Source organism: Hyperolius riggenbachi, chromosome 3 (genome assembly GCF_040937935.1).
Source record: "Hyperolius riggenbachi isolate aHypRig1 chromosome 3, aHypRig1.pri, whole genome shotgun sequence".
Taxonomy (NCBI): domain Eukaryota; kingdom Metazoa; phylum Chordata; class Amphibia; order Anura; family Hyperoliidae; genus Hyperolius; species Hyperolius riggenbachi.
In genome coordinates, this window is record NC_090648.1 from 173,239,086 (window position 1) to 173,251,567 (window position 12,482).

Genomic DNA, 12,482 nt, shown 5'->3' on the forward strand with positions numbered 1-12,482 from the left:
GTTAAATAAAAAGATGTTTTTTTGAGACTTCAGAGTCTACTTTAAGTAACAGTCAACGGTATTCAATGCAATGTGCTCCAACACCGTGTGTTGAGACAACGCATAACGCACGTTAAAGGAATACTATCGATATCCAAGAGTTCTAAATTGACAGTGTGCAAATAATGTCTAAGTAGCTGTGTAAACATTTTCCTACTTTTCATGTTAAATATCAGAGGCAAAAACTGTAATTTATTGAGGGTAGGATTTAGCTATATTGGGACAAATCAATTGCAGAAGGGGTGTCTGCTTCAATGCACAGCCAGAGTTGCATATCAGACTACAGAAAGCAAATATCAAACATATCAAACTCTGAAAGCAAAAACAGTATGAAAAGCTGTGACAATTAAGTAACCAAGCAGCTCAGGGTGACCCAAACTACTAGGAATGTAAATAAGTTACATTTCCTCTGCTCTCTCCAGACACTTCAGTCAGAAACACAGGAGCTGCAGCTGTTGGGAGCTCTCTTTATCACACACACAGAGCTACACAGAGTTAACTGATCAAGTGTGAGGGGAATTTCCCCTCTCCTCATGGGTCAGTCAGCGGTCAGTTTTGGAGTCAGTAAACTTTGAAAGAATTTTGCTAACAGTAAAACAGAAGTTGCTACTAATATGTATACACCATTACTTAGCAGCACTTCCCAAACAATTCCTGTGTCAATTGAAAAAAAAAAAAATATGTGAAATCGATAGTATTCCTTTAACTACTTTGGCCTCCTGGACGTACTAGCTACGCCCAGGAGGCCATGTGCGCGTCCGCGCGCTCCAGGCCGCGGATTGTTAGCCCACGAATCAGTGAATCGGGCTATGGCGCACGATCACCGATTCCTCTCCCCCGCAGAAAAAGCGACAGCTTCTCTCAGAAGCTCCGCTTTTTCTGGCCGTTGCGTTCCCCCTAAGCGTATGTTACGCTTAGAGTGACGTCATGTAAACAAACTCATGGCCGCCATCTTGTGGCCAAAAAGTAAAACTACAACAAAAAAAACAACAACAAAAAAAAAATTAAATATTTACCTAAGTGTCTAAACTTTTTAAATATCAATGTAAAGAAGAAATATTTCTATACTTTTATTTTAAACTTGTAAATAGTGATCGATGCAAAACGGAAAAAAAAGCACATTTCCAAATAAAATATTGTCGCCATACATTGTTATAGGGACATAATTTTACCGATGTAATAACTGGGACATATGGGCAAATACAATACGTGAGTTTTAATTATGGAGGCATTTATTATTTTAAAACTAGAATGTCTGAAAACTGAGAAATAATGTTTTTCCGTTTTTCTCTTATTCTTCCTGTTAAAATGCATTTACAGTAAAGTGGCTCTTAGCAAAATGTACCACCCAAAGAAAGCCTAATTGGTGGCAGAAAAACAAGATATAGAGCAGTTCATTCTGATAAGTAGTGATAAAGTTATAGGCTAATGAATGGGAGGTGAACATTGCTCGGATGCATAAAGTGAAAACGACTGAAGGCTGAAGTGGTTAAGTGGCAATGAAGCATACTTAGATGACTGTATGTGATCCAATGGTCACATAACGTAGGATGTGACTTTCACCCTTCGTTGCACCCGTTTGTACAAGGAAGGCAATACAGCTCCCACTGTGAACTTAGCCTAGCCTTAGGAGCCTCGAAAATCGCTGCATTCAAAATCGTAATATACATAGTAACATGGGGGGGGGGGGGGGGGGGGAGGGAGGAAATCACACCTGTCCATTAAATGGTTGATCTAACTCAGGGATGTCAAACCAGTCCTTCGAGGGCTGAATAAGGAAAGGTGTGGTCCATCAGGTAGAACACATCTCTCTCTTTCTCAGTCCATCCTAAACACTGGCATGGATCTGGCCCACCGGCCTGGAGTTTGACACCTGTGATTAACGGATTTGTTACAACCGTATACTGTAGAAACGGAACGGACGTTCGGCAATCCAATGTAACAATGGATCCGTACACACTCGTCCGTTCCTCACTGACCGGATCCGGACTCTGTGCTACGGTCCGGATTTTTACAACCGGCTCTATTTTTGCCGTACGCTTCATCCAGCCACTGCACCCGGACTACACCATCCGCACAGCAGAAACCAATGAGAAACTGAAACAACAACCCACTGGCTATAAAATCCGGCCTATGTACCCCACTTCCGTAGCGTTTTCTATGGTGATAGCGGTCATTTTAGACGGTTACACATGGGCCCAGCATTTGAGGAGTGGAGCAGCAGTGAGTTCTTGCTAGAGCTATTTGGGAACATGTCACAAGAAGAGGTCAGGACTTTCACACCTGAGGACCGGATTCTACAGGTGCAGCAGCTACCTGCCCTGTGGGACAAGGGGCACCAAGACCACAGCAATGTCAGGCTGTGCAAAAGACTGTGGGAGCAGATAGCCAAGTCCTACGTCAAGGGGTTTGACGACCTGCCCCGCAAAGAGAAAATGGCACAGGGTATGTTGACTGCAAGTGTTTGGGGGGGCTTGTGCCTCTTCATTTGTATTTTGTTTATTGTGATGTATTCAACTTTTGCTATTTATGTGTGTCACCTTGCCAACACCGTGGCCCTGTCAAGTGTGTCATGTGGCCCTTGCCAGCTGTGGCCCTGCCACGGGTGGCGCGTGCCATTCGTGGCAGGGCCATGGGGGGGGGTACACATGGCAGGGACACGGGGGGGGGGGGGGTGGTCTCCACACGTCAGGCTGTCTCCAACAATGATTCCAGGGCTTCTGCAGACCTCAGGAATTTATATAGTCTGTTATCTCAAAAAAAAAAAAAAAAGACACGGATCCAGATAGCAACCGGATCCGTAACGGATGAAAATCCGGATTGCGGCCAGATGCATCCGGACGGATTGGATCCGGACATCTGGTCCGTTTTGGTAAAAAGCGCAAATGTGAAAAGGGCCTAACTGGTCTTACCTTGTAAGTAGACTTGTGAGAAAGAAAAAAGTAAACAATTTATTATGCACCTGGACACTTGGACCAAGTGCATGTAACATTCTTACCTTCCAGCGGCAGGTCCCGCGGCGTCTCCGGGCGAGCGGCGGGACTTCGCTGCAAACATCTTCTGGTGGCTTCCCCAGCTCCCCTCCGGCATGGAGTTCCGGCGCGCACAGTGCGATCAAACACACGCGGCCACCGATAAGCCTTATAGGCTGAGGAGGAAGATCTAGTGACATCACTGTGGGAGTGGTTTCAGGGGAATTGCAATCTGTATTTAAAGGACTTACGAGCCCAAACTGTCTAAAAAAGCAAAGTACCTGTAAGCTGTTTAAATGCACGGAGGACGCCGTCCGCGCCCTCCGTGCAGTTCCGCCGGGTCCCCTTCCTGAGATCGCCCCCCGCGCCGACCCCGACCCCCCAGGCCGGGTCGGGCTCTCGTGCCGCTCTCAATATGGCCGCTTCCATTGGCCGCGGCTGCGCAGCTCTACGGCCAACCCCTCTGATCCACGCTACAGTGCGTGGTTCGGGGGGTTGGCCGTAGAGCTGCGCAGCCGCACTCGCGGCCAGGCGGACTGCGCAGCCGCGGCCAATGGAAGCGGCCATATTGAGAGCGGCACGAGAGCCCGACCCGGCCTGGGGGGGGGGGGGGGGTCGGGGTCGGCGCGGGGGGAGATCTCAGGAAGGGGACCCGGCGGAACTGCACGGAGGGCACGGACGGCGTCCTCCGTGCATTTAAACAGCTTACAGGTACTTTGCTTTTTTAGACAGTTTGGGCTCGTAAGTCCTTTAAGGCCAGAGCATTAATTTGTTCACTGGCCTTGATAGTAATCAGTACGCTGGTTCCCTGGCCTAGCTAGCTATTGAGATACATTTATATTTTGTGTAGACGCACAATATATATGTACTCCAGTTAGTCAGTCGTTTGTTGTTTTCGTATTTGTATTATATTGTAATTCATTCGTAATATCCTCCTGATATTATTGAACTTTACATCTATTGTATATTTATCTGTGTACCGACTTCTGTCTGCCTTTTGACCCCGCTCTAGCCTGATCCTTCTGTACCTTAGCCATCTGATTTACGTTACCGACTCGGCCTGTCCCTGACTCTGTTACTGCCTGATCCTTGCAATACGACTGACATCGGTTACATGTGTATAACCCTGCTCGAATTGACTACGATCTTGTTTAACGACTCCATACTTCGACAAACTTGTGCACAAGTTCTGACTGAGCTAGACAATTACCTTGTACTATTGTTGTGTATTATCTGTACATTATCTCATCACATCCAGCGTGACAGTGCATAATAAATGGTTTACTTTTTTTCAGAGGCCAAGTATACAGTGGGACGTTAAAGTCGCACGTTAAAACAGCATTTAACTCAGAATAACTCACTGCAATGAAAAATCAATACCCCGTTCACAGTGCACACGTTGCATTGGTGTCTAACGCTGCACGTTAAGTGAAAGTGCTGCATGCAGTGCGTTATACACGTTATTAGCTGCGTTGGACTGTTTGCACATGCTCAGTTATGACTTGGAAGCATACTTTTCATTGCCTGTATTTTCTACTGTATCTGCTGTATGCGACGGTACTTACAACGCGTTGCAAGTTTGCGGTGCGACTTTGACGCATCAAAACGCAACTTCCCACTGTGAATCTAGCCTGATACATAATACCTATGTCTGATACATAATTTCTGATCTGCAGGAAATGAGTAAATCGACATTACAGCTCTGCATTCAAAGAAGTTTCAAGAGGTACAGTTGCCCTAAAAAAATTTTTATTTTTTTGCTGGGATAACCACTTTATTGCCTGTGGAAGAAAAACATCCCTAGATTTTTCAAGCAAATGCTTACTATGTTTACACGATACTTTAATTTGCAGTAACAGTAGTTTCTAAAAAGGGAATATTGCCTTTATCATATCCTGAGTACAGTATATGGATTCAACTTCCAGACCTCTCCAAGCAAACTAACAGATAAAATATGGATTCTGCCAAAGAGCAAAATATATATATTAAAGTAAAGAAATTTCTGGATTAGGGATCATTTACCAAGGATTTCACAGAGTAACTACACAGAAGTAAAAGGAGAAGCAAGCATCAGTCACTGGTTCCATTCAAACCACGTTTAAGTACAACAGTACAGGATAAGGAAGCGACAGAACATGCATGAATGGGTGAGTCACATGCCAAGCCAATAGAATGAAGCCACCAAGTTCCTAACAACCAATGAGAATCAGACACCACAACAAGGACACACCTATAACTAGAACACGTACTACACTACAGCTAAGGAAGCTGGGAACTGTAGTTAACTCTACTGCATCACTTGCATTTGAATAAAGAGAACCGGGCTTGTAAAAACTACAAGTCCCTACTGCAACTACAAATCTGGCAAAAACAACTTGAGAAAGTGAAACAAGCTCCCAAAATAAAAACAGAAACTTTCTAATAGGCAAATATAAAAAAAGAACATCTTTTCATTCCATTTTCCCAAAACAGCCCACACTTACAAAGTTGAATAAATTGTGGTTTCAGACTGAGCTGGGAAAAAACATAGGAACCACTGAACTGTATCTGAAATCTGAGGCATGTGGCCTAGTAGTTTTTATATTATAGCAGTATACAGTTTGCATTAAACAAAGTAAATAAATTAATCAAACTAACTTTTTTACTGCTATATGCTGCCCAAGAAACAAAAAACAAAAAAACCCTTAATAATGCAGCAAAACCTTCTATTCCACAAGTCAACTGCATCACTTCTCTGCAATAGTAATGTAGGTGCACCAAAGTAAGTCAACGCCTGATAATAGCCCAGGTTACATTCATCATATATGGAGCATCAATATGCCCAGATAAATGTACTGTACGATACTGTATAAACACAGTGTAGGACCGCACATGTCCATGCAGCCTGTAAAAAAACTCTAATGTAATGAGTATACCGTTGTAATGTGTACATTCATCACGTGAGACTCATTCGTGATCACATTGGTGAAGAATTCTAGTTTTAGTACTGGTGCCCCATAAAATTTATAAGCGATCTCCCATACCACATCAGGGGTAACAGGCAATGAGCCTTTGTACACAGCTTTAGATGCGATACCATAAATAAATCTAAAAATGCACAATATTACAGTTCTTCCCAATTTACAAATACAACATATGTAAATTGGCTCCAAGGTGGGATTATAAGAGGTGAACTAGCCAACCAAGTGTCACAACCCTCAACACCACAAAAATAGCTCTGATAAAAGTAGTATTCACTATAAAAACTAGAGTAACAAAGAATCAATGGTGATGATCTTAAGATTTGAGTAAATTGTTCAATAGAACCTGGAACTAGTAGGGGCGGAACCAGAAGTTGCACAAGACTAATAAGATTCAGAAAATCAATCATTGGCTAATTACCCAACTGTCAGGAAAATAGCTTTCAAGATTTTAATCAGTCCTGTCCAAACTAAATCCAGTTACTATGCAGCAATAAATAAATAAATAAAATGTTATTTGACATCTCATAAGGAGAACTACTGCAGCAGCAAAAGCCTGCCTTGTACATCCTATGCTACCCCTCCTCCCACCACCCCAAACACTGATTTAACAAGACAAGAGCAAAAATAGGAATGAAGATGATGTGCAGCAATGGGTTTTCATCTTGTAATTGTAACGATCCTGACTGACTGCTCTAGAGGTAACTCTGGTTGGCGTTTGCTGCATTCTCTCTTCGTACCTCCAGAGATCTGCTGCATGCACCTACTAGGGAAGCGCAGCTAGTATGCGGAAAGTAGTGGCTGCTGGGAGTTCTGTCACCAGACACAGGAGACACCTTCTGCAATGCAGCCCTGCCATGCCCCATCCCCGCACAGCCCCCCACCACCTGCACAGCCCCCATCACCTGCACGCACCAGGGAGCGAAGAACTCCACCAGCATCATGGAGTGCTGCGACACGGTGTCCTGAAAGTTGTCGTCAGTCAGATCGACCACATCGGAGGCCCGGGCAACACTCAGGGCTGCGCCCAGCACTAGCAGAGCGCCGAGGAGGGATCGCGTCATGGTGTTACCGGAGGGAGAGAGGAGCCGAGCTCTCTGCAGCACTGTCTAACAAGGACTAGAAGGGAAGCCGGGAAGAGAAAAGAGAAAAAAAAACCTGCCGGAAGTACCCACGGCCGGACCTGGAGCCGGAGTGTGGCAGCCGCTGATTGGATTCTATCAGATGACGTCAGCGAGGGGCGGTGCATAGTCAGAATCAGAAAGGATTTGGGTGTGAATCTCAGGCTCGTAAACTGGAAGGCGTAGGCCTGAGGAGGGGCGCTAAAAGCTTTCGTCCAATGGGCGCGCTTCTAGGAAGTCACGCGCTGCCGTTGCCGGGTTGCAGAAGGGGATTGTTCTGAATCAGTGCATAGGCCATAAATGCTGGAATATCGGTATATCCTGAGTCACTGGAGGTGTGTTACCTCAGTACCTCTACATCGTGTGGCTTGTGCTCTCTGCATGGCCTGGCGTGGCGTGTGCTCTTCTTCCCAGCGTGAAGTTGAATGACGTGTTAGTTTATTTATGTCAAATTATTTATCTGGACTGTAGTTCACAAATATGTAAGTCAGGATTCATTTGCCCCACATTTTACTCTTCCTCTATATACTGAAGAATCCCTTTATAGTAAAGGAATTTACTATATATAGTTTATAGTAAAGCCCAAGCTATAACGAAGTTATTCTACTGTATACACAATTGAAGTAGCATTCTATTTTTAAGAGTACCCAGATTCCAGAAGCCTTTAAAAGTAAAACTATTTTATTCTCTTTCCTTTGAATCACCCTTAAGGTGGCCATATATGGTACAAATTTTCATTTTTTTCGATTAGATAATTTAGTTCGATTATTCCGTTAGATCGAATATAAAGATTTTTCCAGCATGTCCGATCTGATTTTAAAACGGGATAATCGTTAAAATTTCTTGATCGGAAAAAAAAATATTTTCACCTTTCATTCGATTTGATCATTTAGATTGAATAAACTGAATAATCGACGATTTTATTGTACCATGTATGGCCACCATAACATGTAATATGTGGTAGGAAAGGTGGTGACTACTTAGAGCTAATTCATATGGGCTGCTGAACTGCACATTTGCTGCATAGTTCAGATATCAATCTGCTGGGAGACTGCTGTGTTATGTGATAATCACACTTGTGTCGCTGTTGGCACATGGGCTCATGTGCATTTAACTTTTTCTCCTGAGTTTTCTACTAGGTGATATTCTAATAAAATGACTTTTAAGACACCAACAAGCAAGAAAATACTGAAAATAATTTTAATATTGATAATACCTTTTCACCTACTTTTTAGTACTTTTTTAATTGCAAAGTGTTGGAAAGGTATTTTAAATATAAGATGAAAAAATATATCCTAGGGGAATACTCAGGAGAAAAGATTCTTTGTACTTTGAATTGGTACACAAACTTAAAATAAACCGAAAGGAAGGAAACTCACTTCAGGTTAGATACCTACCTAAAGAGATGGAAGGCTCTGGTTCCCATAGAGAGTTCCTGGTCCTGGAAGTAAACTTAGAACTGCCACTATGCTCTGAAAGATTAGTTACAACATGATAACCCTTATGGGAGAAAAAAACAATTTTCATTATAATCTATAGAAATCCTAAAACAACTTGAAGTTTTACTTGGTTTCACTTCTGCAGGGAGCACTGAAAGGGTTAAGCCTCAGTGTTTACTGTATGGAGTGCTGCCTTGGCAGAGCTCTCCTGCAGTCTACTCACAGCTGCTGCTAAAAACTAATTAGACAAGTTTATCTGCTTGAAGGAACACAGAACTCTGTGAGTTCTTCGGCAACAATATGTGGGGAATCAAGACTTTTCATTGCGTGCTGTGCAATAGTTCGGGTCTGCAATGACATCTAGTAGAATGTAGTAAATTATTCAGATTATCAACGTCTACGTTAATGATCCTGATTTCACCATCAGAAACGCTCTACAGTATCTCAAATTTTTGTAAATATTTTGTTATATCTTTTTATGGGACAACACTGAAGGCGTGACACTGATTCAATGCAAAGTAGTCATTTTACAGTTTGCGCTTTGAGTCCCATGGGAGAAAAGCGCTTTACAAATGTTATTTGTTGTTGTTGTTGTTGAGTAACCGTGTTAATTTGCTTTCCCAACAAAATAACGCAATACACAGCCATTAACCATGAAACTGCTGGCAACAAAAATAAACTTAAGCAGGCTATACACACATTGATTTTCCTATTCGATTCTTGTCAGATTTTGGCCTAAAATCTATCAGAATTATTGATTGGCCTGAATAGAAGATTTTGGTTGAGCGGTGACCTATAGCATTGCACTGCATCAAACAGTGCAACGCTGCTTTTAATTGTCTTTCAATAGATTCCTGCTGAAATCCATTGAAAATCGTTCTGCAGTGTATGGGTGGAACTGATGATTCCACTCTGAATCAATTTTCGATCAGGTAGACATCAACTGTTTGGGATTATTGGGCAGAGATATGTGTATGTATGATTCCCTTACTGTCTGCACCTTATCTGCTCATCATTGTTGTCTGTCAGTCACTAACCTGTCAGTTTTTACAATCCACCATTTATTGGTGTATGGGCCCGCCCCTTCAGCTTGTCAGCAGTCTGTGCTGTGCCCTAATCTCTGTCAGTACTTAAAATAAAGGGAGCATGTTACAGGATGACCTACAAAACTCACGACACACTATGACGTGAACTATGATGTTATAACCCACTCTGGAGACACTGGGAAGGTAAGGTGCGTATGGCTGGCAGTTGAAAGCTGCAATGGTTTATGGAGGGCATCAGAAAGCTGCCCCCCCTTTCCTGTGGATTGGGGGGGGGGGGGGGCTGAGGGTTTGTTTGTCAAATGTACCTCTGCTCCTATTTGTTGCATGTAACCCTGCCTACTTTTGGCCACACCCGCCCAGTCAGGTTTTTTTGGGAGAAAACCAATTAAATGTCCAGTTTTTTAGGAGGAAACTGGGACACCTGCAGAAAACCCAAACAAATACAGGAAGAGCATATACATTCCATACACTTATTGTCCTAGCCAGAATTTGAACCTTGGACTGTAGCATTACAAGGCAAGATTGCAAACCTCTTGGCTACCGTGATAAATAAAAATGCAGGAAAGTATAAGCAGCTGAATTAAATGTCATACGTTTTGATGATTGGCCCTTTAAATGTACCTAAATGATTTTCACAGGAAGTCTTTTTCTTCAGTCATTATGTAGTGTAATGTTTTCTTTAGTTATTTTGTGGCTTGTTGGCTCCAGGGCCTTGCAGGCACAGAAGATTTATCTAATTTCTCGAAGTAGGTCATTATTTTACTGCATCATTATTTAATGTGTTTATTTATAGCATTCCTAGACACCTAAACCAACTGCATATTACCATGTATTCCTGAATAACAATCAAAACGTTGCTATTTTTGCTTCTTTTCTTCACATGAAAGACAAAGATGTTTTTAATAGCCTGTGCTGGCTTTGTAATATACAGTTTCATAATATAGTATAATGTATTATAACATCATACAAAATATAATTAAATATATGGTACTATAATATTTTACAAAAAGCATAAAGCTGGGAACATCAGACCTGGAGAAGGATTTTAGGAATACAGATTGATAATAAACAAAATGTAATCAATGAGAAGCAGTAGTGGCTGAAGCAATTACATTTCTGTATTGCATAACACAGTAAATAAAACCTCTGGATGCTAGCTTACTGTTCACTCTGTATTAATCACTTGTGAGGCCACATCTGGAGTATGGGGTACAGTTTTGGGCACCACACTATAGGACTTTGACATACTAGAACAGGTACAAAGACAGGTAACTAATTGAATCAAAGCTATGGAAGGCCTCACTTACCAAGAAAGGTTTGATAAATAAAGTTGCTTGTAATTTAAATTACGAGTAGCACTTCCTGCCCGTGACTCCCCAACTTACCCGTGCCGCCGCCTATAGCTGATACACTTCACTTACATTCCACATCACGGTCCACGTCACTCCCATGCTTCCTTCTTTCAGGTTGAAGGAGGAAGCATGGGAGCGACGTGGAATGCAACTGCGAGTGGAGCGTATCGGCTATAGGTGGCACCATAGGAAAGTTAACCCCACCTCCCGCCGGCAGGAAGTGCTACTCATAATTTCAATTACGAGCAAACCTATTGATAAACTTATTCAGCTTAGAAAAGAGACAATGTACCGTATATACCGGCCTATAAGGCGACTGGGCGTATAAGACGACCCCCCAACTTTCCAGTTAAAATATAGAGGTTGGGGTATACTCGCCGTATAAGACTACCCCAGTGTCAGCCGGGTGTCAGGCTGTGGTGAAATTACCTAATCATGCAGTCTTCCTGTGAATAGAAAAGTAGATTGCGCTCTGTGTTTAAAGAAAAGACTTGCTGTAATAGTTTCTTGCGAGGGGGGGTATCAGTGCGGCTTCCGGGGTCACCTGACTGGTGACGTGTGCGCTCTACTGATGAGATTTCCGGGCTGTATTGTGGAGCGCACACGTCACCAGTCAGGTGACCCCGGAAGCCGCACTGATACCCGCCCTCGCGAGCGGCTGCTCGCAAGAAACTATTACAGTAAGTCTTTTCTTTAAACACAGAGCGCAATCTACTTTTCTATTCACAGGAAGACTGCACGATTAGGTAGTTTCACCACAGCCTGACACCCGGTACCCGGCACTCCAACTACTGTCGCTGCCTCCAGACTAATACTCGGCGTATAAGACGACCCCCCACTTTGCAGAAGATTTTTAAGGGTTAAAAAGTCGTCTTATACGCCGGTATATACGGTATTAGTGATCTCATATATTAAAATACAACCAATGGCAATATAAAAGCTTGCAAAATTAGCTTTTATTCCTAGGTCTGTACAAAGGACAAGAGGACATAATCTACACATGGAAGAAAGGAGATTTTACTGCAGTTTAGAAAGGGGTTCTTCAGAGTAAGAGTGATGAAGATGTAAAATATCTTACATCAGGAAGTAGACATGGAAAACTCTATACTTCCATTTTAATGGGACTTGAGAGACATTTACAGTTATGACTGCTTAGTGTGGGATGATTACCTGGATCTGGGGAGGGGGTCTGGCCTCTGGATTGAGGTGCAGTGAGGATCAAGAGGTTGAATTTGATGGGCACATGACTTTTATCAGAATAGATAACCATTTCAATTTTATATAAACCTAAATCATAAAGGACACCCGAGGTGAAAATAAACGAATGAAATAAAAGATTGTATCTATCTTCCTTCTCCTAAAAATGACTTTTTAAAGAGAACCCGAGGTGTGTTTAAAGAATGTTATCTGCATACAGAGGCTGGATCTGCCTATACAGCCCAGCCTCTGTTGCTATCCCAAACCCCACTAAGGTCCCCCTGCACTCTGCAATCCCTCATAAATCACAGCCGTGCTGTGAGGCTGTGTTTACATCTGTAGTGTCAGTCTCAGCT

General features: G+C 42.7%; 1 protein-coding gene and 1 long non-coding RNA gene across 3 annotated transcripts in view; one reads left to right on the forward strand and one right to left on the reverse strand.

The window, feature by feature from the left end:
• The window catches only part of PDIA3 (protein disulfide isomerase family A member 3), a 41,055-nt gene extending 33,910 nt beyond the window's left edge, over nucleotides 1–7,145 (reverse strand). The window contains exon 1 of the mRNA XM_068275280.1: nucleotides 6,887–7,145. Coding sequence (XP_068131381.1) covers nucleotides 6,887–7,035 — 149 coding nt within the window. The 5' untranslated portion in view covers nucleotides 7,036–7,145. The remainder of the gene's footprint in view (nucleotides 1–6,886) is intronic.
• Nucleotides 7,146–7,293: 148 nt separating this feature from the next.
• Nucleotides 7,294–12,482, forward strand: part of LOC137563171 (uncharacterized) — a 155,775-nt gene continuing 150,586 nt past the window's right edge. The window contains exon 1 of one of the 2 annotated variants that reach the window (XR_011030278.1): nucleotides 7,294–7,574. This is a non-coding gene — a long non-coding RNA (uncharacterized lncRNA). The remainder of the gene's footprint in view (nucleotides 7,575–12,482) is intronic. The other variant, XR_011030279.1, reaches the window with a different exon arrangement.